Raw genomic sequence first — 25,321 nt, 5'->3', positions numbered from 1 at the left:
ATCCCATAAATAAATTAGTGTAAATAAGACAGTTTCATCTGCACAACTAAGTGGCTACCTGTAGGAGTGTCAGTTTGCAGCACACAGGTGCTCACCTGTGCAACGTCAACAACGTGTAAATAATATGAGGACAACACTGACACGATAGTGTACGTTATCGTCAGCTTTGTATCTGTACAGGTAAGCAACAAAAAATAAGAATACACTCAAATATAAATAGACATTTCTGTTATCATGTGTATTCCTGTCTCAGTATAGCAGTTTCTAATTGCTTTTTACCAGCTCAGATGCATTAAATGCAACTTTCTCACTTTTCAGGCTTCGATTTTAACTAGCTAAAAGTCACTCATGGAAGCAGGTCTACTCAGCGCCACAATAAAGAGAAGGAATACAAAGCTCTGTCTGACACCAGAAACTGTTGTATTTGGTGTTGTGATAATGGTCATCCGGTGTATGACCAGCGATCACCTTTTAGTAACAGAATGGTCCTCTCTTAACAAAAAATGCCTGCCTCGTATTTTATATACAACTCAGATCATGGCTTAAATAAACTCATCCCACCTGATCATCCACTTATCTAAATCTTCCTCAAAGTAAGTCTTTCATGTTTTAGCACGATCAGCCTAGAAACCAAGCAAGGCCCTACCTCACCTGAACCTCTTTGACTCACCCTCCTTTAATCTCTTTTAGCTCGTCCTTTCCTCTTTCTCCTCCCAGAGTTCTCCTGGGGTTTCTCCTCTTTGCTCCCCATCAGCATTGCTCCGTTGGCAGCTTTGCTGAGGCCGTTGAGGGTGCCATTAGAAACAGCCTTGCCGGCTTTAGAGGAAGAGGACACGTCGCGACGTGCGGGTTGCTGGCGGCGGTAGGTTTGATAGTAGAAGTTGCCAAACAGGACGATGAAGGTGATGGCGTAGCAGATGAGGGAGTAGTGCATCCAGTGGGGGAAATCGCAGTTGACATAGAGAGACAAGGCCGTGTGACCGATGGTGACATGGAACTGAACCTGAGCCCCAAAGAGAGAATAAGAGTTATGCTTTTGCACCATATTGTGTTTTCACTGTTCTTTCATAGCAAGAAGAATGATTTTCAGTCAAATGATCCCTACAATCAATATATTTAATTTCAAAATCAGCCACCCTGGAAATCAACCTACCATCTGGATAATTGTCAGATACTTCTTCCACCACAGGTACTTTTGGATCTTAGGTCCACAGGAGGCAAGACCGTAATACAGGTACATCAGGACATGGATCATCGCATTCATATGTGCACCAAAGAATGCTGCAGTAGAAGAAACAATAAGTTTTTAATTTTGTTCTGCTTACTATAGTTAAAAAAAAATCTTAAACTGAGTTGCTTTGAACTCCTGCTGTCTGTATCCAATAAAAAGACAATAGTTGAGGGGGTGGGAGATACAAACAAGCGTAGGTCCAGGGGCCCCATGAATCCAGATTAAACTATCCAAGCTACATATGACGATACTATGCTTGTGGGTTTCAGTGAAATTTGTCATCTAGCTTCCTCATCAGTGTTCAGACTCAGTTTACTCTCAGTCACAATCATCTACTTGCAAATATACATATAGCTGCACCTGCGTTTACTAATTAGCAAGTGATAGTGTGTTATCATGCTAAATACATACTGTGAACATGATAAACATTGTACCCAATAGTAAACTTCAGCGATTAAATGCTATTACTCTCAACATGTTGCCTTGTTGGCATTAGCACTTAGCTCAAAGTGCTCCTCTGCCTGTGGTATACCTTTACAGAGTTGCTAGCATGGCTGTTAATATGCAGATGCATATTATAAAAAAAACAAGCTCAACAAACAACAATAATGAATACATTTACCAGTAGTGAATAAAAGGTTTATAGACAAGTAGCTCCACATGTTTGGTTTAGCTTCCTGAAGCACCCACCAAGGGATTTGTGTCTCTTCCCAGCCCTCACCCAGTATAAACCACAAAACTACAGAGCCGGTGAAGGCTTTATCAACAGCAATGCTGATAAATTCAGCATATAGCTGATGTCTGCTGTGTTGTGAGCTACTCACACTGTCCTCCTGCCACCCACTTGATGCCAATCCACCAGAGCGTGAACATGGAGCAATGATGGTAGACGTGAAGGAAGGTGACCTGGTTAAATTTTTTCCTCAAGATGAAAAACACAGTGTCCAGATACTCAATGCCCTTGGAGATGAAATACCACCACAGAGCTCCTGCCACCTGACTCCCACAGAAATAAAGAAGGAGAAGAAAAAGACTGTTAACATATGAACATATATGATCAAGAGCTACATGTGCGTGAACTCTGATTTTGGAAATCTTAACCTCGACCCGAGACTGACTCACTTGTGGTTTCTGTTTCAAACTACGTCATGGAGCAACAGGAAGGAAGGTGAAACTGAACACCATTCAACTCCGGCTTGTACTTTTTTCTGATAACAGGCCCATGCTCTAAATGTATGGACGCCGCTCATGTTTCTAAAAGCTCTCTGAGTGACGTGTCCCTGGCAGGCTGACTGTAATTTTCTGAACCATGGGTACAGTGGAGAATTATTAACAGGTAGGGATCTGGTTCCAAGGAAACTAATTATTGTAGCCACAAAAGTCTTAAAATAGTAAGTTACATAAACAGCTGAAGTCCCACTACTATATTCAGAGTTTATCTATGCAAGTGTGTGTGTGTGTGCACGCTCTGAACACTCACCCTGACTTCATTGGGATCATCTGAATAATCCACCGATTGACAAATGTAACTGTATCTGGCTGCTCGCGTTGCCATAAACAGCTGAAAAAACAAGAGTGTCCATTGAGTCACTGCTATCAAGCATACAGTGATAATGGCAGAGAAAAGAAGAGATGGAGTGCAGACAAGAGCATGAGTACACTGTAATTAGGTTAGTCTAAACCCAGAGGACAAAACGGCTGCTGTAACGTATCAACTCGGGAGCACAGTTAACGCTGGAATAAGAGGATATCAGATTTAATTCACTGACTGCAGTTATTGGACACGTGCAAGTAACAATCAAAACAATGTGACAATCTACCTCTTTAAAGATGAAGAAGTTGAGGAAGACCATGCTGAAGTTGTAGACAATAAGGGTTTTGCGGAGCTGGAAGGGCTCTCTGTTCTTCATGTATTTGGGCCCAAGCCAGAGAAAGAGGAGGTAGGAGGTGCTGATGGCGAGCGTGGGTAGGGGGTTGTCCATCAGGGGCCATTTCTCCACACGCTTGTCTGACAGAAACATGTTTTCATAGAGTTACATAAATATTCGTAATATTTGCATTGCACTGATGCAGCGTGGGTTCAGTATATTTTGAGAGGAGTGCTCGTGCTGAGTAGTAGTGCAGATAACAGATAATATCCTGCAGGTGGATGCCCAGTGGTCAGTTTGATGGTGATACTTTGAGAGAGCATCCAAGTATATCCTGGGTTGATAAAGGGTACAGGGCCTGTTACTGGGTGTAGCAACATAAATACATACTGCGGTATATTGCAGTACATAGTACTACTATATGTCCTAAAGTATTGAGTAATTTGTTAACAAATTGCCAGTGATGCACTATTCTTATACTAACTCCCTCTATAATGACTCACAGCAGCAAGAACCCTGCAGAGTGATACATAATATCTAAGGCTGGACACACGGGCAAGTGAATGTGCATTTACTCACTGATAAATACAACTTCTCTGATCTTAAAATATCTCACACAGATGCTCTCAGGCATGCCGGATGTTTTGAAGGTATTACCTGCAATAGTGAGGGTCCATTTGTAGAACTCTATGGTGTCGTTGATTAAATGTGTGATGATCTCCATGGCTGGGGTAGTTAACCTGAAATAAAACAGACAACCATTTAATAAACAGAGCTAAATTCACTGAGGTTGAGTGGTGTCATTATGTAGAAGAGCAATAACAGGGAAAAGACATCTTAATAATGGCAATAATTTTATTTTAACACCACTCCTCAGAAAAGTAATCAAATAAATAGATCAATAGGCCAACGGGAGGTCAGTTATATGATAGGAGTTTGGTGCTCCATGAGGCCTTGGTAGTTGGGCAATAGGGTTCATTGCGCACAAAAGCTGGGAACACAGGCTGGTAGAGCGCATGTGTCAGCAGATTTTTGGTTTGAACACGACCAACAGCCAACCTGGTGACTCTTCGAACGAGAAGATGCCTTACATACTTTTACAATGAAATGCCTCATCTCCTGTAAAGAGAGCCAGGATGAAATACTCTGACTGTGGATTGCACATTCATACGCAGGGTGTGATTTAACGCTCCTAAAAAGGTGCACCACCCCCCACCTCCCTCTCCTCCCCTTTCTCTCTCCGGCCCGGAGCGGATCAAGCGATGCTGCAGCATCTGCCATATTCCTGCACGCGCTCTACACAAAAACCGATCAGAGAATAAGACAATAATTGCAATTTATATGGAAGTTAAGATTCGTATTTAATACGCATATCTCTAAAAGCTTTTATTGCGATAAAAGCTTTATTGCATGCGTTTTAAAAAGCCCACTCTGTGTCACGGGTTTGCTTTCTGCGGCATGCAATCCCGGCCTTCAACCACGGGCTGCACGAGCAGTCTTATTGTCAGCCTGATCTCTCAAAAACTCACAGCTGATTGTATCTATGCGCCATTAAAACAACGCTTTCCACAAAACACATGATCTGACACTCAACGTCTGCATGCATCGCACAGTAGGCCACAATAGCGACATTTGTCTCGCCTTCACCTCCGCGCGGATGAGGATGCTCGTTTCCTTACCGTGTCGGTGCTTTAAAAGAAAATCCCACTATTTTTACATTCAGTGCAAGGTCACGCGATGCGCGTTAATCCGACCTCCAATCTCCTGATAGACTTTTATGTGACCTGATGAATTGTTCCGTTATTTGGAGTGAAACAGACGGGCCGCTGAATGAACGGCAATGGCACGAAATTCTCGTTAAGGGACCATACTAGCCTCCACTGCGCGTCTGCTTCTATGAATACCAACAACACGAGCGTAAAATCCAAACAGTTATTATGTTGTACTTCCGGTTATATTTCAAAAATAATAAGATTTTGTTCCCAACTGATTGCACCCCACCCCAATGATCTTATATTATTATAATAATATTATATGATAATAATAATAATAATAATAATAATAATAATAATAATAATAATAGTTTCGTCTTGATGCATTCTCAATCATCCAGGTAAGTAAATCTCCAAAAGTTGATTGCGTTCATCTCGACGTAGCGTATTATTATTATTATTGTCATTATTATTATTATTATTATTAATAATAATAATAATCATTAAATAATATTATTATTATTGTCTATATGGTTTGGTTTGTTGTTTTTCTATTTTTCTTTTCTTTTCTTTTCTCCTTTTTAATAGCGCACTTTGGGTTTTTATTGGAAAGGACTTACCCTTTATTTCCGGTTAGGTTTACGATCTCCTTCGTGCAACTTGACTCAACCCCGCTCCTTTGCTGCCACTTGTCGGTGGATGAGGGAAGGATGCTTTGCACATGCGCACAAATTGAGACGGATGCAGCAACAAGCGCTTCACCAGCTTTAGTCAAGTCAGCCGGACACAAGCAGAGTCAGACAGGAAGAGCGGTACCCTTCGCAGAAATCTCATTGGAATACACTCATTGAAAGTGTTGCATCATAGTGCATTAAAGAGTTGTATAAACGCCATTAATGATACAAATTAAGAGATATGATTGCAGTTTAGGGCGCTGTTCATTACGAGTACATTCATATAGAAAAATTCTGACACTAATAAAAAGATTAATGCTAATTAACGTTTATGAACTGTATATCTCCATGAGATCGTCCACATACTCTACGTGATGTCGGTAAAACCAGTGTCGTCGACTGATCAGGACACTCGAGCGAGGATTTTATTCTGAAATGTGCGACCTGACTCCTGTATCTCACTATGTGACTTGACGCTACTTGCCTCCGCAGTTGCACCGGCTTCTTTTGTGTCCTAGCGGGACGATTTACTTGAATTCATCCATTACAGGCCATCTGCCTGTCGTCGCCGTGACGCGGGGAACGCAGGGTGTTTTGCGCAGTTTTTACGCGAAGCTGATATGCGGAGAAAAGCTGGGATGTGTTCCCTGGACTCACTGCATTGATGTTCGTGAGCTTCTGTCATCACAGGCCTCATTCTCCCATTACTGGAGCTAGTTCCTCATTATAATGGTGCGGTGAAAAGGGCGTTTTGTTCCGCGATAAGGTCAACAGACTGACATATAAAATGAAAATTTGGAGCACGGAGCATGTTTTCAGGTTGGTCAGCACACTGAGCCGGCATGTCCTTGTCTTTAACTTAATGTAACCCGGTGCTTTAAACGGTGAAGCTCATGGCTCCATATCTCCAGTCAGTCTGCTCTATGTTAAGTCATGATGGTAAGTCTTTATATGGGCTTGACACCAGGAGGCGTGCCACTGATGATGTTTCAAGGATGATCACTAACCACACCTGTCCAAGCCAGAGTGTGTCTTTCAGAAACCAACAATGGAAGATTTTTGATGGCTGCTGTTGTAACCACATTTAAACGTTATCTTGTCCTGGTCTGTGTGCAGTTACCCTTGGGAGACGGTGATCAAGGCTGCTATGAGGAAGTACCCCAATCCCATGAACCCTAATGTGATCGGGGTGGACGTGTTGGACCGCAGTCTGGACACAGAGGGCCGGCTTCACAGCCACAGACTCCTCAGCACAGAGTGGGGCCTACCGGCTATCGTCAGAGCGGTCAGTCATCAGCAGATACAGATATATGAAATGGTTCTCAATGTCTTGCAGGGGTTCCGTGTTTCAAAGGAATGACAGCACAACAATTCATTCACCTGAAGTGACTACAAACACTTCAGGTGAATGAAGTGTTTGTAGTAATTAGGCTGTTGCCAGTACAGGTTTGATTGCTGGTGTGATTTAGTGTGTCTGTGCTGTATATTTCTGTCTGTAGATACTGGGAACCAACCAGACACAGACCTATGTGAAGGAACATTCCATAGTTGATCCAGAGGAGAAAAAGATGGAGTTGTGCTCAACAAATGTAAGTTAATATGGAGGCTTGCAGCTTGATAAATGCTTTTAAACAAAGTGTGGCACAGACTTTGTCACCATCTACCCTTTTATTTTCCAGATCACTCTAACTAACCTCATATCTGTGGATGAGAGGCTTCTTTATAGACCACACCCAGAAAATCCTGAGGTGTAAGTAGTCTAACTTTTATTTTATTTGCATGTGTTTAGAATGAATACCATCAGTCCATTTTTAAAGGGCTAAGAGATAGGAGCCAGAATCAACGTGACACTATTTTTTTGCAGAAACAAGATGTTACGGTAATGTTTTTCTGTTTAACGATGTCTCTGCCATCGCCTGTGCTCTCTCTGCTCAGGACTGTCCTGACCCAGGAAGCCATCATTACAGTGAAGGGAGTCAGTCTGGGCAGCTACCTGGAAGCCATGATGGCCAGGAGTATGTCAGCTAACGCCAGGAAGGTAACACATAATATGTTTCTCTTTTTATTTGTCTTTTGCACCCTGATTTGATGATGAATGCAGATTCAAATAATACAGTCTTTGCATGTCTTCTAAGTGGGCCTCTGCTTTCTCTGCTAGTTTCTTTACCACTCTGGCAGAAGCACAGTCAGTGGTTTACAACCCCACCAGGATGTTCACTGGCCAGTCTCTGGGCCTTGGTCTTGTTTTTAACCTTTCTTTTTCTCTGTGAATCTGTAGGGTTGGGATGCTATTGAGTGGATTATTCAGAACTCTGAAAGAGAAAATGTTCCTCTCTGTGACATTTACTAACGCTGGTAACTCTTCTTTTTGCCTTTCTTCGCAACTTTCTTCTTCATTCATACCTCTGAAAATCCCCAAAGTTGTAAGTGCACAGAAGCCATAAAATTCTTAGAGCTTCTTTGTTTGAATTTACAGATGTTGAAGTGTACAGTGGCAACTATTTTCCCCGGCTACACCTCATAAACAACTGGCGATCCTCAGCATTTCCAGCATTTCTCTGGCCGGTGGTGGTCTGAGAGGTTTTTTTCTGGATTTCTGTCTGAAACAGCACTGGAAGAACAAACAAAAAGTAACATTTTTGCCAAAGCTGAAAGATTATTAAAAAGTATTAGAGTAGATTTTAAGAGATAAGGGGCCAACTGTGGTAGGCATAACTCATTGCTCACTGACTACTCATTAACTCATTAGCTGTTTAAAGAAGTGTTAGCAAAACAGAGAGCTGCATCAGCTTCACTGAAGGACCACCTGAAAACACTGTTTGAAATATTATATTACAGATGACTTTCACACCATGCCATATTATTTTTAAAACTACGGAGGAAGGATGCAAAAGGTGACGACGTGGTACAATGTTACTAGTATGCAACCAACTTCATGATTTTATTTGAACTAATGTAGATTTTGTGTAGTGTCACACAACAGAGACTATAGTAGGAGTTTAAATTGGAAAGTTTTTATTGGTGCTTATTACTTGTTACAACGGGGCACAGACTGTAGATCATGTCCGCATGATAGTAGTAAAAAAAAACCTGCAAGAATGTGGGAGTGGGAAGAAAAATATTTCGACAATATCAGTTCTTTGACTTACTATCACAAAAACAAGATGGGAATGTATCATTAACATCGCCTTCTTTCTGTACTCTCAAAGCATCAATACACCGGCTTCTTTTTGATGTAGCATGGGCAGCAGGTTTGCAAGCAGGTTACTGAGGAAGAGGAGGATCGTGCAGGTTATACAAACGCACACAGGCTAAACCATTTATAATGGCCTTAAGATGATGCCGGTGTATTGTTGCTTTGAGGGCAGTGCAATGCCTTTGCCAGTCACACCTGTCATGCTTCCACATGCTGAACTACTCCATAACCTGTATACCCTGAGGAGCAGGGCAGTACTGTATGTGCAATTCTGCATTGGGAGAAGCACAGCGTGCTAAATCAGCTTTCTGAGTAAAATTTTAAAAAATTACATATTTGTATAAATATTATTTATTTAACAATGTGTGATAAAACGTAAATTATTTCATGTGTGTGTGGGTGTGTGTTCATTTCATGGGGGGAAAACGTTACTTTTTCTTTTTCTTTTATTTGTAACTTGAAACAGTTGTCTTTCTGCAATGATTAAAAAAGTGCTTGAAAAATTGCTGAAGTCATTTAGATTTTCACTTCAGAGCCACAGTGTCAGTTTATAGCATGAATCTCTCTATACAAGGCTGACACTGCCTGAATGCTTTGGTTTGTGTCAATAACACTCACATTTGAAAAGAAGCATAAATCTGAGGCAAACCTCTCAGTAACTGTTGCACCATGACCACAGTGAACATACCAAGAGTTTTTTAAACTGCAGTGTAGTTCATCATTTGTCCAATTGGGGGCACACAGATACCTATGGTGCGGCCTCTGTTCACCTCCAGCAAGAAACCTAGAAAATGTTTAAAAATTGTCCTCATGTAAGCTCATTGTATACGCCGTTCAATAAATAAAGGAAACTTCTTTTTTTTTTTTTAAATTAACGGCGCACTTAATGATCACGGTATTACACAAAGTCAGTTAAACTTAAAGCATATCAGTCTATCGAGTTTTGTGAATTCATTATGCTTGCTTTGGTAAACATGAAAGTTACGAGGTTCACCGATTAGGGGAAAAATTACAAGACAACCCCCCTAAGAGGGAATGGTTTTACAGGTGGTGCCCACAGAACCATTGCTCTCTCCTTTTCCCTGCTGCCTGATTTCTCTCTAACCCTGCTTTTTGCTTGCATCCTTATCACTACTGGTAACATGAGACAGTACCTGCAGCCCATTCAGGCTGCACAAGTAGACCAGGTCCTCCAAAAATGGCACATCAATGTATGCTGTTGCAGGAATGTTTACTGTCTCAAAAGTGTTGCAGAGATCCCACGAGAGGGGCCATTACACAGGAAGAGAGGGAGGTAACCCAGCAGCACCAGTATCTGCTCCTTTGTGCAAGAGAATGGGGTGCCAGTGTTGGGCCTGGCAATTCTGGTGTTACTAAGAGAATGCACACTAAGCTGCATGGTACTGGTCTGAGAACTTCAGTCCCACTAAATTATGTCAGGACATCATGCCAAGTCTGTTGCTTCCCATTTTGGTCAGAAACATGCAGACAAGTAGCCAGCTGGAGGTCATTTTGTAGGACTCTAGGAGCACTCATGCTTGCACAAAATAAGTCCTGCCTAGCTCTCCTCAGATCTTCACACACTGGAAACCGTTCTCAGACACACTAAATTTTCTTGCGCGCGCGCGCACACACACACACACACACACACACACACACACACACACACACACACACACCCTGGAGGAGCTGGACTACCTGTCTAACCTCCAGCTACCAGGAGTGATGGGGAAACTAGCAAGAAGCTTCCTTATTTTGCAGTTGTTTCCACTCCAGAGCACTTGTCACTTTCATTTGCACCAAGGAAAGTGAACTGGTGTACAATGGATTCTGCTTCCTTACTGGACAGATTGATTCCTTGAAGTTTAACTGTGTGTTATACCATGATGATCAAGTGCTCTATTCATCCCCCCCAATAGAAAGGTGTAGCGACTACTCAGAAATGACACCAGCTTTAAGGGCTTTTTTGCCCCCCTTTTATTAATTGAACAGAACATAAAGAGAATGCATTGCATAGCATGTACATCATTCTTCACTGTCTGATCAGTGAAAAAATAAAATAAAATAAAAAATAAAAAAGTGAGTCTGGGTCAGACTGCACTTTTCCTTCAAACCCAAGTGCACAAGCTGAGCCGCTTGCCAAAAATCTCATTAAGTAAACACAATCAGCTCGATGTCATGCAGGATATCTCAAACAGTTAACTTTGGTGTGAGAGCCTCAGAGCTTAACCCTTCTGTAAATGAGACACTTGATGTTTAAAATGATAAAAAATAAAATAAAATAAAATAAACAGCATTAGGATCTGAAAGCATTGCAAACAAGGCACAAGCTGTACCTATACGGCTTCAAGTTTCATGATAAAGGCACACACCACTGTTACACTGACTTTGATAACAATCTTTGGTAATACTGCACTCACGTGCTGCGGCTGTATCGCCTGCAACAGGAAAAAAAAAATCAAATCCTTATAAAAGTGAAAAAGAAATCAAAATAGAAAAGACTGACAGTGAGTCAACGTGTCAAACCCAGTCTAAACGGTTATTTACAACTCATGCTTACATTCATTTTCTCTTAGGTACCGCTGCAACCTAACATTTACTTTTCTTCATCCCAGTTCCAAACATGAATATTAGTACAGACTCCATCTAAACACCAAGCACACTGCACCTCCCCATACGAGCAATAACAAATACAACTTTAAAGAAATCGCTCTTCTTCCTTTGAAGAACAATTACTGGAAACCACTGAAATACAAGATTAAAAGAAAAAACAAAATCCAAAAAAAGGTGCTCAAATCTAAAGTTCAAAAGGTGCTTTTACTTTGCAAGTGTAATTTCAGAAAACACATTAAACTAAGATTGAACTCCAGCAGTTAAGTATTCCCTTCATTTCCTTCGCATGTAGCCCGATTTCCTCGACATCACTACTGCTCTTCGTCACGTCCACTAGCTTTCCACAGTTAACCCACTCTGATGGGTTCTCAGTGCTCGCTCAAAAGAAACCTGATTGCATAACTGTCCCGCTGCCTCAGCACTCTCCAGTCTCTTCTAAAATACATCCAAGAATCGTGATATTAAAGAAAACAATATGTACAGCAGTATGTACAGTCCGATCATCGGGATTCGGGGTGTCTGTGAGTGGGAGGGATCAGAATTTGAAAAGATTGATAAAGTCTTGAGGGGAGAGGGACATGGTGCAGCTTTCTGGGTTGTTGGCTGTGCAGGGGTGGTTTATATCCTGAAAGAAAAAAAGAAACATTGCATGAATTTATAATGCCTTTTTCCCCCTCTGCTTTAAAAACAAGAACATTTTAGTTTCACATCTACACTGATCAAGTGCAAAATGAAAGAGAATGAAGCAGAGTACCTTCCAGAAAAGGATGTGGCAGTGTGTGCAGAAGTGCAGGGTGTCGCTGTATTGCTCTCTGTGAGGATAGCAGCGGCTCAGCTTAAAGTAAATTTTTTTCCACTCCAGGTGACCTTTATCTGACACCATCAGCCGCTTCCGGATCTAAAATATAAGACAGGCTTTTAAAAAATGTTACTCAAAAAAATAAAAAAAATAAATAAATACTTCAGGCTTTTATTTTATTCATATAATACTAGTCACACTCAGAGTGAGATTTTTAGAAACCTTAATGGATAGTTTTGTCATAAGGGCGTCTATCCTGTAAAGCTTCTCTGTAACCCACTTTAGCCTATAGGTGAGAATCCCTCACTCACTTATCAAATGCATGCCTTTTGAGCATGGTGCTGGGTTACTGCCTCCCATTTTCCAGGCTAGCTTTATCACAGATGCCATAAAGGCCATCTGAACATTCCACGTACGCAAGTGTTTGCATTCCCTTAAATTTCTACATGCCTGTCTGTCTGTGAAGTGGTACTGGCAGAGTTTCTTCCACAACAGCCGGTCCTCTGTGAGGGTCCCCAGCTCCGGACACACTTGGCCCAGGCTGACCAGGTCTCTGCCGTCAGAAAGACTGTGCATGATGTTCAGCTGCAGACTGGCAGGCAGGTCAGTCAGAGTCATACCTGTATTTGTTGGCTTAAAAAAATAAAAAAAAATAAAAAAAAAAGGAAGAGATGAGAGAAAAGAAGAAAATCTATGATGTAATAAAGATTTGCACTTCAGAGCCCCTCTGGAGTTCTGCATTGTAGGCAGATGCTTACCCTATTGATCTGGATGTTGTCCAGCTGTTGCTGCCACTGCAGGATGTTCTCCATTCGGTGTACCCAGATGTTGATGTTCCCCACCAGCACAGACTTGCCCATGTCCTGAACGAGCCCACACAGCGAGACATATAGGGTCTGCAGCAGCTCTTTGATGGGGCGGACGTTCTGCTGGTCATCGAGGACTGTGGAGAGTTGGTCAACAGCCAAGATTAATGACCACAATGATACAATGAAGTTTCAAGCCAAGTAGACAGCGACTCCGCAAAATAAAATAATTTAAATAAAAATTATTAAAAAAAAAAAAAAATCTCTATTAAACTAAATATTTGGTTGTGATGGAACGGCCCCGCAGAACTTCAAATATTTGGCAAAACAGTTTCATAACGCTACCTAAACAACCTGAATCTCTGTTTAGCAGAAGGAACATTTAGTTTACACTGTGACTTGCACTCGGGTCTGGTGACTGTCAGTGTTTTTCAGCGTGCCACTAAAGCACTGAACTCCATCCCCAGCCTTCTTCAGACATCACAAAGGTTCATTTCATCATATATCGAAAGCTTCAGCTTTGCTATACCTGCATTATTTGTGTTTACACTTTTGAGAAAGTAAGACGAGAAGAGTCCACTACGCTGTATATACGAGCTTAGCAAAAACTAAGTAGACTGAGGGGCAAATATTTAAGAACAGCACAGGGAAACAAAACGACATGAAAAGAAAATCATCTGAAACACAAAAAGACTGAAATGAAGAGGCAGGGCATCAGAGCTCACCTTTCTGTACCACTCTTTCCAGAATGTTCATGTAGTTCTTCTGCGCCACTCCACTGAGTGAGGGGAGCTGGGACTTGGCAATAAGCTCCAGGAGCTGGAGGAATGGGGAGGTGGGGGGAAAAAAAAAAGAAACAACATAAATTTCATCCTGTCTGCAAGTGAGACGCTCTGTTCCACTGCAGTGTTTCTTAAAGATTGTTAGGCTGCATTCTTACAAAGCACTTGGTTCTAACAATAATTGCTGCCTAGAACAACTTTGGAGACGTTCCATGTGGTCATTTCTCTCAAGTGAAGCTGTGGACGTCTAACAGCATTCTAGGGCTTTTATTAGGGGAAGAAGCTACTCGGAAAGGTGTTGGATAAGAGCGCAGGCTGTCAACAAGGTCAGCCACCCCATGCCGGCACAAACAAGCTTTTAATCGTTTGAGTCCTGGTTTTCCTGTCATGTGAATTAGCCGAATCATTTGACAGAGTGTGCGTGACTGTGTAAGCGCGCGTGTGTGTGTATGTATGTCTGTTGCCGTTGGCTAGCGGACAAACAGCGGGTTCCAACAGGGTGGCATGTCTGGCATGCAGCAGATGCTGTGACATCATGGAGAAACTGGCTCATTTTGACCACGTCATGACCTTTGTTTGTATATCAGTGTACTGGTAAACTGCGGGGTACTTTCTGGGGTACTAGGATACTGAAAAATAAGAACCAGCCAACCAGCCATCTTAATAATGCGTCATTTTTAACCAAATGACCTTTTTTGAGCCTTTTCATCCTCATGCTCCCTGTCAGCTTTGCCATTTTTAAGCTTCTTCACTCCTTCCTCACTGTCTTCCCCCCCCCTCCCCCTCTTCCCAGCGCCATTCCTAAAACCTAATCCCGTGCCCTTCTTCTTTTAGCAGCTCATCAAGTGCTCCTCTCTTTGTAGAGCAGCCGGGCAGAACAATGTGCGTTTCCGTATCTACTTTTAGCTCCTGCAGTTCACTAAACTGCGCTTTATACTTTGGCGTGCGGCTCACACTTTTTCCACAAACACACCGACAGAATTAGACACGCCGCCACCTTTTGTTATTATGTGCCATCTCTGCATTGATGCTCATTTTAAAGTTACACATGGCTCGCCCTTGAAATGACCTACGTTCACTGGCTGTGAGATGAAAAAAAAGAAAGAAAAAAAACAAAAACAAATGGAGGACCACTTGCCTTGTCATGGAAGAATCTGATCTGTGTAACTGAGACAGAGTTAAATGAACCCGCAAATGCCATCAGACACAACCAGTGAAGAGCAGTGACCTAGGACACTGTGTCCAGACCAGGCGCTAGTGTTTCACAGCCATATTGTTCTTTGGGCTTACCACACTACACTGCACTCGTTAACTGGAACCTGAACTAAAAGGTCAATCCCAAACTCCAACAGAGATGTTAACAAATAGGAGTTAGCCAAATATCTGCAGTAAATCTAACACTTATCTGGACTACCAGATTATTTTGTATTCCGATAAGATTAGAGCCCAATCTCCATTTATGGGTTTGACACTGTATAAAATACGATCCCCTGAAACCTCACTGTTCTGCCAAGAGAAAGTTTTCTTGTGTCCTCCTGAAGAAGGCTACAACTCATTTAAATGCTTCTTTAGATAAGAACGACACACAGATACTCAACATAGAGAGGGAAAAAGAAAGACAGAAATGTGACACTGGACGAGTGAGGAGAACACATAAGGATGGTGTTTAACCTGACAGAGGTATCTGTGTTTGTGTTTGCAGAGGGGTCCGAATCATCTGACTACCACCGGGTTTGGTTTCGTGAAGCAACTGTCAGGTGGTCGCACCTCACTGCACAGCTGTCACCCTCCTCTTGCATACACACTCCCCCACCTTCGCCTCACATGTGAGCACATGTGGGAGAGCTGGTGTTCAGTTCAGTGAGGAAGAAGCTCCAAATTCGACTAGATGATGGCAAGCGAGCATCACTTTTTTGTTCGTCTTTGTCAGGAATACCCACCAAGCTGAATCTGTTCAAACTCTGTGCATGTGTGGATGACTTTCATTAAAGAGTTTCCCGTGCATGGCCTTCCAGGTTTTCTGTTCATATCCCACAATGCTACTGACACTAATATCTCCCAATTGGTCATTTAAGCTCACTACATGATCCATCTGTTCCTCGCTTAATCCTATGGGATACCAACATGCTTTGGCAATCATATTCCAAAACAAAAAGAGCCACACTGTGTCCCTACTTCAAACACACACTCCCTGGGTCCCTATCATCAGCACTGAGAGACTCTTGTCTGCAGAGCAATGATAAGAAGCTGGCAGAGGCCTACACACCCTCTTAACCTTAAGCCTTTCTGTGCCACTGACAAACAGATCTCCCATTAACAACCACAGAGAAAGACAAACAGAAAGAGACAGCACAAACTAAGAAGAAAGGAAAGAAACGATAACTCACTCTGACAACGTAATTAAATCTCCTCGTGTCCTTGATGGCGCTGCAGAAATCTAAGCGGTTGAAGGCCTCTCCCAGTGTACAATATCCGTGGCGCTGGGAGAATTTAATTATCAGGGTATTAGATTGCAATCCTCAGCAGGAGTATAGTTTTCTCAGCATGTTTACATTAGCAATGACGATATGAAAAGTTGATGTGAAGCGGAATGAGTCGGTTTGTTACCTCCTTGGTGCTTCCTTTATGAACATAAATCCATTTTTCCCTGTGGAAATCTGTGAGAAAGCAAAGTGTTTACGTTAGTGGCCTGCCCTCATTAAGCGGCTTATAAGCACTGTGACAAATGTATTCAGCACAACTAAGTTTTCAGAGCTGCCTTTGGAAAGGGAGTTTATGAAATGCAGGAGAATGACTAAACATCAGTGTCATTAGGAGGTGCTCCACCAATGCCTTCCCTTCCAGCTTTCTCCTGCTTGTATTACCTACTCCAACTTAAGTTTGATGCATTGCTATGTGATTTATGACTCCCACGCTTTAAAACGGGCTAAATATTTTGCTTCCTTTTTTTGTTTTTAATAAGGACTCACATGGGACTTTTGTGTTGTTGTTCATTAAGTCTTTTTTCCTCTTCTTGGCAGCCATGTCATAGCTGAAAGAAAGCAGCAGGTTCTCCTTGTTAAAACTCTCCTCCTCCTCGGCCTCTTTGCAGAAGCTGCAAAAACACAAGGACACATTTATTTATTAATTTATTTTGAACTGCAATCCACTTTAACCTTTTCCTTCTACACAACGAGCAACTCCAGCATCAAACCCAAAGAAAAAAGTGTAACTTGGGCCGTGTTGAAATGACTGTAGCTCATCTGGAAAGTTTACAGATCTTTGTTAATCCACTCACTTGTTTAGGGAGGTTATTAATAGCTCGGTGATTAGCCTAGGAAAGTAACATAGCAACCAGAAACACACAAATACACTGAGGTGAGTGAGAAGGAAACGACACCGAGGTGGAGGCCTATAGTTGTTTTTGGTTTGGTGTGTGTGTGTCAGCCTGCTTCTGTTCATAATGCTGTTTGGACTTTTGAAGAAAGTCCCTCCTCCCTCCATCTCTCTCTAACCAAACAAAAGTGATGGCGCATTTCAATTTCCAAAGCTCCTCAGAGACAGCGCCATTTCTTAGCTCTCGGTTAATGACCAACCTCTGCACGGAGACATTGTTGTTTTTGTCGTCGGTTGTTGTCTTTTTCCATCCCTCTTCGGTTTTCACCCAGCTCTGACCCGGCGACCTCCAGTCCTGTCCGAGAAAAGGCATCCTCACTCGATGACGCTAACTTAAACAAAGTCAATAAATGTGTGAGAAATCTTTGGAAAGCCCTCTGATTTAGCTTATTATGTAACCACCCCCGCTTCTAAGTGCTTTGTTTTGCCCCCTGTGTTTCTAGCCTACTGTTGACATTGCGCAGCTCTTCTTTATATCCTCCAAGTGAGAACCCGGAAGCACGCGAGCTCCGCCCACTTTGGAAACTTCCCCGCAACACGTGGCTTTGTTTATCAACTCCAGCGTTGCACAACCTCTCGGAGAAGCGAGCGGAGGAATCAACACTCCTCATGTCATGGAAAATAATGACAGGGGACACCAACAAATATTTTAACACATTGGAGGAAGGCGTTTTTTAATGTATACAGACTATTATGTAACTTTGAGAAAGTCAATTTCAACTTCATTTTATGCTTGGACTTAGAGATGTTTTGTGTCTCTTTGCAGTCGTTTGATTGACTTGTGTGTACTCTTTGTGCTTGATTCATTTTTTTCTTCTGCTTTTTTACATTGAGACACTGCTACTTTCCTGGCTGTGGTCGGAGTTCAAGTACAAGGAATAATCATTGTTACACTCATAAATCTATATCACCACTGCTGTTTTTGATGATTGGGTTAAATATAAAGAAAATAACACTTGGTAAACAGAAAAATGATATACCTCACAAGTCTGCGTGCTCAAACGAGAGCTGGGTTAAATTCATACTGATTTGATCCCATCTTCCTTAATCACTATTCAATAGTTTACAAATCAAGCATAATTTCCAAATATGCTGTGTAAGCCATCCTGCAGCAAACCTCTGACTTTGAGGAAGGCACACTGCAAACCTTCCTGTTCAAACAATAACATTTTTTTTAATGCCTGATGGATTGATGTTGATAAAACACAGTTGTTGTTCAGGAAGCGGCCTGCTCAGCCTTATCAGCGCTCACTTCATGACACTGTAAATCTATAAGGGGGAAAATTACACTGCAATATCACAGCTAAGTGCCCTGATTCTCGGTCTCACTCTGTATTATAAATAGACTGATTTGTCCTCTAGATTTTTCCAGGGTATTTGGCCACACTGTGGATTGTGAAGGAGTGTGTTTGTGTCTGCATGTGTGTGTGTGTCATTCAGGGGGCTTACCAGTGTGTTTCAGTTTTCCCAAAATGGCCCAGATTGATCCGTGAAGACAGGATGAGGGTATTTTGTTGACTTTGGCCCACGTTACAGAAGATAGCGTTTACAGGTCACTGGGTCGGATCTTATCAGCTTCATTAAACATGTGACACGTTTACACATTAATCTGTGTGTGGCTTTTCGGAATACACATTAAAAGTTTATGTCTGTGTGTTTACAGCTTTAATCGCTTTTCTCATGCCAGCCTTGAGCTTTCAGTGCAATGACCAAGCGGTTCATTGAAAAAACAAAGATAAAAGCGATTGATGAAGAAGTGCCTTTAAGATCTTGCAACACACACCCTGGTCTGGTCAACCTGTCTTTTAGCTGCGGATATAAATGTTTTCTAAAAATTGCTCCAACATAGCAAACACTTCTCAGTAAACTGCTGCAATGGCAGCTGTGCACGCATGTGTGTATCTCAATCCATGTGAGTGAGCGCTTACAATGCTGTCGTATATCACGACACGTTATATGATCAGGAAAAACATGTTATCTCTGGCACATGGTTTCCCTCCAAGAAGCACTTGTGCTTTGACACATTAAGCCGTGCAGATGTGGCTCGTGTGGTTTTTGTGCTGCTGATGGTCACAAACTACCCCCCAGCGCTACAAATGTATTTCCGCTTCTTCTTCCTCTATTTATTTCTTTGCCTTTTTTTTACCGTGTAGAAAAAAAATCCACCTCAGACTGCGTATTACAACTTTATGGCTCAAGCTTTTGAAACAGATGTTTGTGGCTTTAATCTAACATCTTGATATATGTAGAAGGCCTGCGAACACTCTCTGCTAGATACAATAGAGCCATACGGGGCATATAATCTCAGCAGCTGCAGAGCTGTTTGTGCAGAAGTAGTTCCCCATATGGGTGACCATAGAGAGTGTGTGAGAAGTGGAACTGAAAAACCTAAAATGTATTACTGTGTGAACTTCAGGGTAATGCAGTAATATGCTGTGAGTCCCTGAAGTCTGATTAAGTCTATTTGTAGACTAGGCTGAATGGCAGGCTGGAAAGTCCCAGCAAGTGCAGTCAGTTAGTGACTGACCAAGAAGGCAGCTATGACCTAAAGAGTCTGGGTTTAGTTTACTCGTGGAATGACCAATAATGTAGCCCTACAGAGCCAGCATGTGTGTATGTGATGCATAAATGTATATTTTTTAACTTTATACATTTTCTATATTTATATCTAGATAAATGTTTAAATATGTTGAAATATATCTTTCTCTGATATGTTTGTCAACTTAGAACCTAGGAAAGGTCGTCAGTGAATGATCTTTTCCACTCTCACCTCTGTCTGTTTTTGTTGTGATGTTGTGACCAGACACGGCCCCACTTGAAACGCCAAACACCTTAATCACAAACACACACACACATATATATGCACACAGTTACACAAACACATACACCTGTTGCTGCTCCTCTTGGATGGGTTTCATCACTCGGTCAGGTTCTCTGTTGTGAAACCCCCGCTCATGAGTTTCTCTCGAGTCTTCGCTAACATCTGCCAGCTTGCACGGAAACCGGCCGGGCCACATGCCTCACGTGGTGTAACATTTGCCCTTCTTGTTTGTTGCTCAAAATAACATCAGATCACCTATAGTTTTTCCAGTCACCCATCCACACCACCTTGTCTCGGCCACTCCACCCACTGTCCCCTGGGCTCCGTTTGCTGGCAGCAAAACGACTGAAACATCTGACCCAGCGACTTATGGTTTCAAAAAAATGTCCCCTCTGGTCACATTGTGTTTACGCCATACGAAAGGCTGACATTACATTGCAGATGCCACTGATGAATAAAATGATGTAATCTCTTTAACTGCTGCTTAAACTTGCACTATGCAATCATTCTATAGGAAGCTGTTTGTCCCGCATATCTTCAGATTTTTAGCATACATCTAATTTGTGAACCATAACAAATCAGTGAGTCAGATGGGATTCGTGGACTCAATTCCCACTGTCACAGGGCCAGCAATGATGTTCTCACTGGGTAAAAGTTCAGCATGTTCTTTATAAAAGGGTAACGTTTCATGGTTGCATTCTGTATCTCCATGTGTGTGGAGAACAGGAACCTGTCTGGACATGTTGAGATCCAGTGTGAGAGGGTTTAAACAGACATACGATGAGACATACAGGGCACCGGCTCAGATTGCGATTCACTGTCAACAGACCAAGAACTGCTGAGTCGTACTGTGGGGATGAAGAAAGACCACATATATAGACTGTGATTTTATTTTCAAGCTGTACAAAAACGGGCTAAAACCAGTAAACAACAGTACAAAAACATTAAACCTGAACATTTAGAACAAATGATTTCAGCATTTGATGCAAAAGTATGCTCGGCACCCAAAGTCCCAAAACAGTTGACCTTCTGGTATGCTTTTATTTTGATTTCAGCACTGCATTAACAATCTCTTGCTCTTTATCACATGAATTTCACCACCATTTTCATTAAAGTGACAGAAATTGATCCAAGGCTTTGCTGCTCACGTCAACAGGCTCAAACCTACGAGCTGCACACACAGCTTTGAGTTGCACCAACCGGTACACAGCCCTCTCGATTTAAACATGACAGGTGAAATCTCTGGATTTAGAGCAGGCTGAAAATAGCACTCTCACCCATTGTGAAGCCAGACAGGTTAAGAGCAGGCTATGCAACAAGAGTCGTCTTCTTTTATGCGAGTCAGAGTCAGGCATTAAACAACAACACAGAAAAGTCGTGGAATAAATAGTGCTTAACATTTAAATACTTTAGTTTTAAATTGAAAACATTAAAAAATGAAAATGACATTTGTTCTATAAAATATTGACGTCAAAACAAAACAAAACGAAACACTACTGCCTGTCTAATTTATGATTTCGACCATGTCTGTGAGACACATGTGAGAGTCACGGAGCCGTGATCGAACAGTTTGAAAGGCAGACTCCCTTTACTTGTCCATGTGTCTGTTTTCGGGTCGTAACACTCAAAAGCGTCTGAGTCTTCAATGACGTCGTGGCCATTGATGTAACGTCCGCCTGTTACATACAGTTCGTTACTGAGAACGGTGGCTGAATGGTGCATCCTCCTCTCCTTTAGGTTGGCACACTTGATGAATCGGTTGGCCTTGGTGTCGTATGCAATCATCCTCCTGGTGTATCCTGTGACAGAGAAGATATTATGATATATATATTCATATGCAATAGTTTGGTATGTAGTGGTGATGAAATTGTAAAGTGATCCATCAAGAATTTTGCAAGAATCCCTTTGTTTTGTTGAAGAATACTGTAAAAATCCCATTTTCCTAATGGAACTTTCATTCCTAATGGTATGAAAGTTCAGTCCAGGCCCCGGGTGAAATGACACAGTTATCATTATCACATGTGCAGTTCATGTTTATTCTATCTGTCTTAGCCCTTTTACCTCCAATGATGTAGATTTTCTCATCCATGACCACAGCAGGAGCAGAAACATTCTTCACTGTTCTGTTCTCCATCTTAGACCACATGTTCCTGGCAATGTGATACACCTACACAGGGGAGAGGAGAAATAAAAAGGGTGCATGAATAAATGTGAATGGATGAAACAAATGACTGCAAAGGTAACAGGTGTAGTAATACCTGTATCATTCTGACAGGGTTGTGCATGGCATCCTCTCCTCCAAACATGTAGATCCTCTGGTTAGTAGCAGCCACCGCGGGGTGCAGTACAGCCTCAGGCATGGGTGCCATCAACTCCCACAGATTGAACATACTGTTGTACCTGATGAGAGCATTGAGAGATGTGTTTGCTCATGTGTGTCATTCTGTGTATGCAGAGTTTCTTGACTAAGGACGGACCATCTCACCTCTCCACGCTGCCTGTCAATCGCCTGTCAGGTCCAAGGCCGCCCAGGGCAAAGATGAAGTGGAGGTAGGAGACGCTCTGGTGGGCAAAACGTGGCTCTAACATAGGCTCCGCTGTGCGCCAGTGGTTGGTCTTAAGGGAAAGGGTGTAGACAGTTCTACTGACTTCGCTGTTCTTCGGATTTGTGGTCAGACCTCCGATGACATAGAGGATACTGTGTAGGGCAACGTAGGAGGCTTTGTAGAGACGAACAGGCAGCTTAGCAAGCCACTGCCACATCTGGCTCCTCTCATCGAACACTATGGCCTCCCTGGAGGTTTGCTCATTATTCTTCCTCCCTCCTACCACCACCAACATGTCATGATAGCTGTAGCGCCTTGGCGCAACCCAGGGATGTTTAAAGTCTGCTGCGATGTCTCCACTGCATTTTGTGCTAACAGAGAACATGAGGCGTCTAACAGATTCTATGAGTTCAGTGCAGAGGGTGGAGGACTGGATCAGAGGATCATTGGCTATGAACTGGAAGAGGTAGGTGGGGTGGATATATCGAAGGCGAACCTTCTTGAAAAGGTCACTGATAGCACCTCGCCTGGACAAAGGATCGTGATGGATCCAAGCAACAAGTGTCTCAAAAACCTGCTCCTCCTCTGCACAAAGGGAATCATCCTCCAGGTATCCCATGAGCTCCGTCAAAGACAGCTCACACAGGTCCTCAGATATTGACACGTCGCAGAAGCTCTTCATGGCCATCTCTTTTGCTTTGTCTCTTAAACTTTTACAGCTCATGATATCAGAAAGTCGTATCATGCTCAAGCAGTTGTCTGGGCTAAGCTGCTCCTGCAGAAAACTCGAGCAGGCCTCAAAAAGGCGGCCATATTGCAACATGGATGCTGCCTGCATCAGAGGAAGCACGTCATCCATGCTGATGCTGATGAGTCCTGTGTAAACATAGTCGATAATGCTGCTCAGAATGGTGGACGTGATTCCCTTTAGGTCTATTTTGGTCTGCTGTCTCTCCACAAAGTTGTTGCAGAACATGGCTCTGAAGTAAGGGCTGCTGGACACCAGGACATTTCGGTGACAGGGGATCTCTGTATTATCTGAACACAGCAGCACATCAGTCAGGATGTTCTCCTGTCTCAGTCTGTTGAGCTGCAGGAGCAGGTTGGAGGACTGCTCTTTGTCTTTGAAATGGTAGACCTCACGTGCTGGTTGATCCATGCTGAGAAAAGAAAGCAGGCTCAGATTATCACGTGCAACTTGTTATTCAAGCCTATGAGCAATGTGATCACTTACTCACTGTGCTCGCTGTGAAGTTATGTTTATTGGCTTAATGCTGTCAGAATACCAGCTTTTTATTGTGTAGTTCGGATAACATATTGGGATTCTATTTCTTAGATGAGCTAAGTCCTTTCTGCTTTTTTCAGTGACTTGATGAACGAATATCCGAATGTATGAATCAATCAAGGAAACTATTTTCCTGCAAATGCACATGGTTAGCTTTTCCTAAAATTCTGCTCCAAATGTCTAGTTTTAAAGTTTGCAACCCTTTCAACTCATAACAGCAACATAATCTTTGTTCAGGCAATAGTTGGACCATATTTAGCCTTTTTAACCACACACAGATACTCAATGAGGCCTGCAGCATGGCCGTCTGATCATTTTGGAAACTAAGTCGAAAATTCTGATGAAACACCCATGAAATTATTTTTCTTGGTGAGGTGTCATGGGACAGATGATGATTTTGTGTTTTGTGTTTATGTGTGGCAGTGTTTATGTTTATGAGCTTCACACGTTTCATGCATTAGATATTAGTACAAATTGTGCAAACTAATGCACATGGTTAATACCAAATGTCACATACTGTCAAAACTAAGTATTAAATGCTGTACAGCTGTGGCTCAAGAGGTAGTGCAGGTCATATACTAATCTGAAGATTGGTGGTTCGATCACTGGCTGCTACAGTCTGAATGCCAAAATATCCTTGGGCAAAATACTCACCCATAGCTGCTCGTGTGAATGTTAGATAGAAAGAACTTATGCATAGAAAATAGAAGGGAATAGGAGAAATGAGGCAAGTTGTATAAAGTGCTTTGAATGCTCAGAGTAGAAAAGCACTATATAAGAACCAGTCCATTTACCATTATAAATTAACATTTATTTCAGCATATGAAATAAGTATATTTCAGTATATGTAAGGTACTGCTAAGGTTAGACATCACACAGAGCAGATTCAGTCCTCCTTGCAGCCTTACATGAATACGGCTCTTACCTGTTGTGGTTCTTTCAGGGTTTCTTGGGGGTCCCACTGAGTTCAAAGTAAATTCTCAGCATCAAATATGATGTCTGAACATTCTCCTTCCCTGTCTTCCTCTTTCTTCTAGCATTAAATCGATGTGACTGTACGCTCCTCTCTCTTTGTAGAGGTGTGTTGCGCACTGTTTGTTGTTATGGACTCTTTCCACGAGGCCCGTGTGTACATTCCTCCCCTAAAAATAGAGCTTGTCTTTGGCAGCACTGCTGCAGACACATGTGACATGCTAGAGAGCTGTCTCAGAGTCTGTCTGGATTTACCACCAAATCTGTATTGTTCCTTTATTTATTATTCTTTCTCTCTCCCTCTTCTTCTGATATTATGTTCTTCCTCTGTTTATTAAATCCACATGAGACCTCTCTTTTCTTCTTTATAGCTCGCATTCCTGCTCACTCCATCAGCTCTATCTCTGTCTGGCACATGATTGCAGCAGTAAAAACGGCACTGATACTTGATAACACTCATTTTTGCTGGCTGCTCATTCTGCCGGCTGGCTCGTGGAACACACAGAGATATAAAAACAGGATTATGTTACAGCAGAAGCGACATAAACAGAGCGATACGAGGAGGTTTCAGCAGGATTCCAGAAAAAAGAACATGGAAAACACTTTGGCCACAACATTACAAACAGTTCGCCACAAGTTCA

The 25,321-nt window shown here is 42.2% G+C and overlaps 4 protein-coding genes across 4 annotated transcripts; 1 reads left to right on the top strand and 3 right to left on the bottom strand.

The window, feature by feature from the left end:
- Positions 1-325: 325 nt before the first annotated feature.
- elovl4a (ELOVL fatty acid elongase 4a) lies at positions 326-5,029 on the bottom strand. Its single transcript, XM_085473255.1, has 7 exons — positions 4,779-5,029; positions 3,757-3,839; positions 3,052-3,239; positions 2,712-2,792; positions 2,056-2,227; positions 1,154-1,281; positions 326-1,003 (listed from the first exon to the last, which is right to left on the bottom strand). The coding sequence occupies exons 2-7, from the start codon at positions 3,821-3,823 to the stop codon at positions 677-679; spliced, it is 963 nt and encodes a 320-aa protein (XP_085329381.1). The 5' UTR covers positions 3,824-3,839; positions 4,779-5,029; the 3' UTR covers positions 326-676.
- A 617-nt stretch (positions 5,030-5,646) lies between these two features.
- Positions 5,647-9,045, top strand: prelid3a (PRELI domain containing 3A). The gene is made up of 7 exons (XM_085473250.1): positions 5,647-6,304; positions 6,602-6,770; positions 6,985-7,074; positions 7,165-7,235; positions 7,421-7,523; positions 7,764-7,840; positions 7,962-9,045. Exons 1-6 carry the CDS (start codon positions 6,273-6,275, stop codon positions 7,833-7,835), a joined length of 537 nt encoding a protein of 178 aa, XP_085329376.1. The 5' UTR covers positions 5,647-6,272; the 3' UTR covers positions 7,836-7,840; positions 7,962-9,045.
- Positions 9,046-10,624: 1,579 nt separating this feature from the next.
- fbxo32 (F-box protein 32) lies at positions 10,625-17,529 on the bottom strand. Its single transcript, XM_085473249.1, has 9 exons — positions 17,257-17,529; positions 16,651-16,775; positions 16,289-16,338; positions 16,069-16,161; positions 13,625-13,718; positions 12,852-13,036; positions 12,544-12,726; positions 12,049-12,192; positions 10,625-11,919 (listed from the first exon to the last, which is right to left on the bottom strand). The coding sequence occupies exons 1-9, from the start codon at positions 17,367-17,369 to the stop codon at positions 11,830-11,832; spliced, it is 1,077 nt and encodes a 358-aa protein (XP_085329375.1). The 5' UTR covers positions 17,370-17,529; the 3' UTR covers positions 10,625-11,829.
- A 3,222-nt stretch (positions 17,530-20,751) lies between these two features.
- LOC146698219 (kelch-like protein 38) lies at positions 20,752-24,841 on the bottom strand. Its single transcript, XM_085473248.1, has 5 exons — positions 24,634-24,841; positions 22,363-23,583; positions 22,136-22,277; positions 21,939-22,044; positions 20,752-21,676 (listed from the first exon to the last, which is right to left on the bottom strand). Exons 2-5 carry the CDS (start codon positions 23,580-23,582, stop codon positions 21,387-21,389), a joined length of 1,758 nt encoding a protein of 585 aa, XP_085329374.1. The 5' UTR covers position 23,583; positions 24,634-24,841; the 3' UTR covers positions 20,752-21,386.
- Positions 24,842-25,321: the final 480 nt, after the last annotated feature.

The sequence above is a fragment of the Copadichromis virginalis genome, linkage group LG11 (genome assembly GCF_057382275.1).
Source record: "Copadichromis virginalis isolate Kocher_CV1m ecotype Utaka linkage group LG11, C_Virginalis_male_GT1.1, whole genome shotgun sequence".
NCBI classification, from domain to species: domain Eukaryota; kingdom Metazoa; phylum Chordata; class Actinopteri; order Cichliformes; family Cichlidae; genus Copadichromis; species Copadichromis virginalis.
Note: the sequence above shows the minus strand (reverse complement) of the source record. Positions and strands in the feature narration are given on the sequence as shown.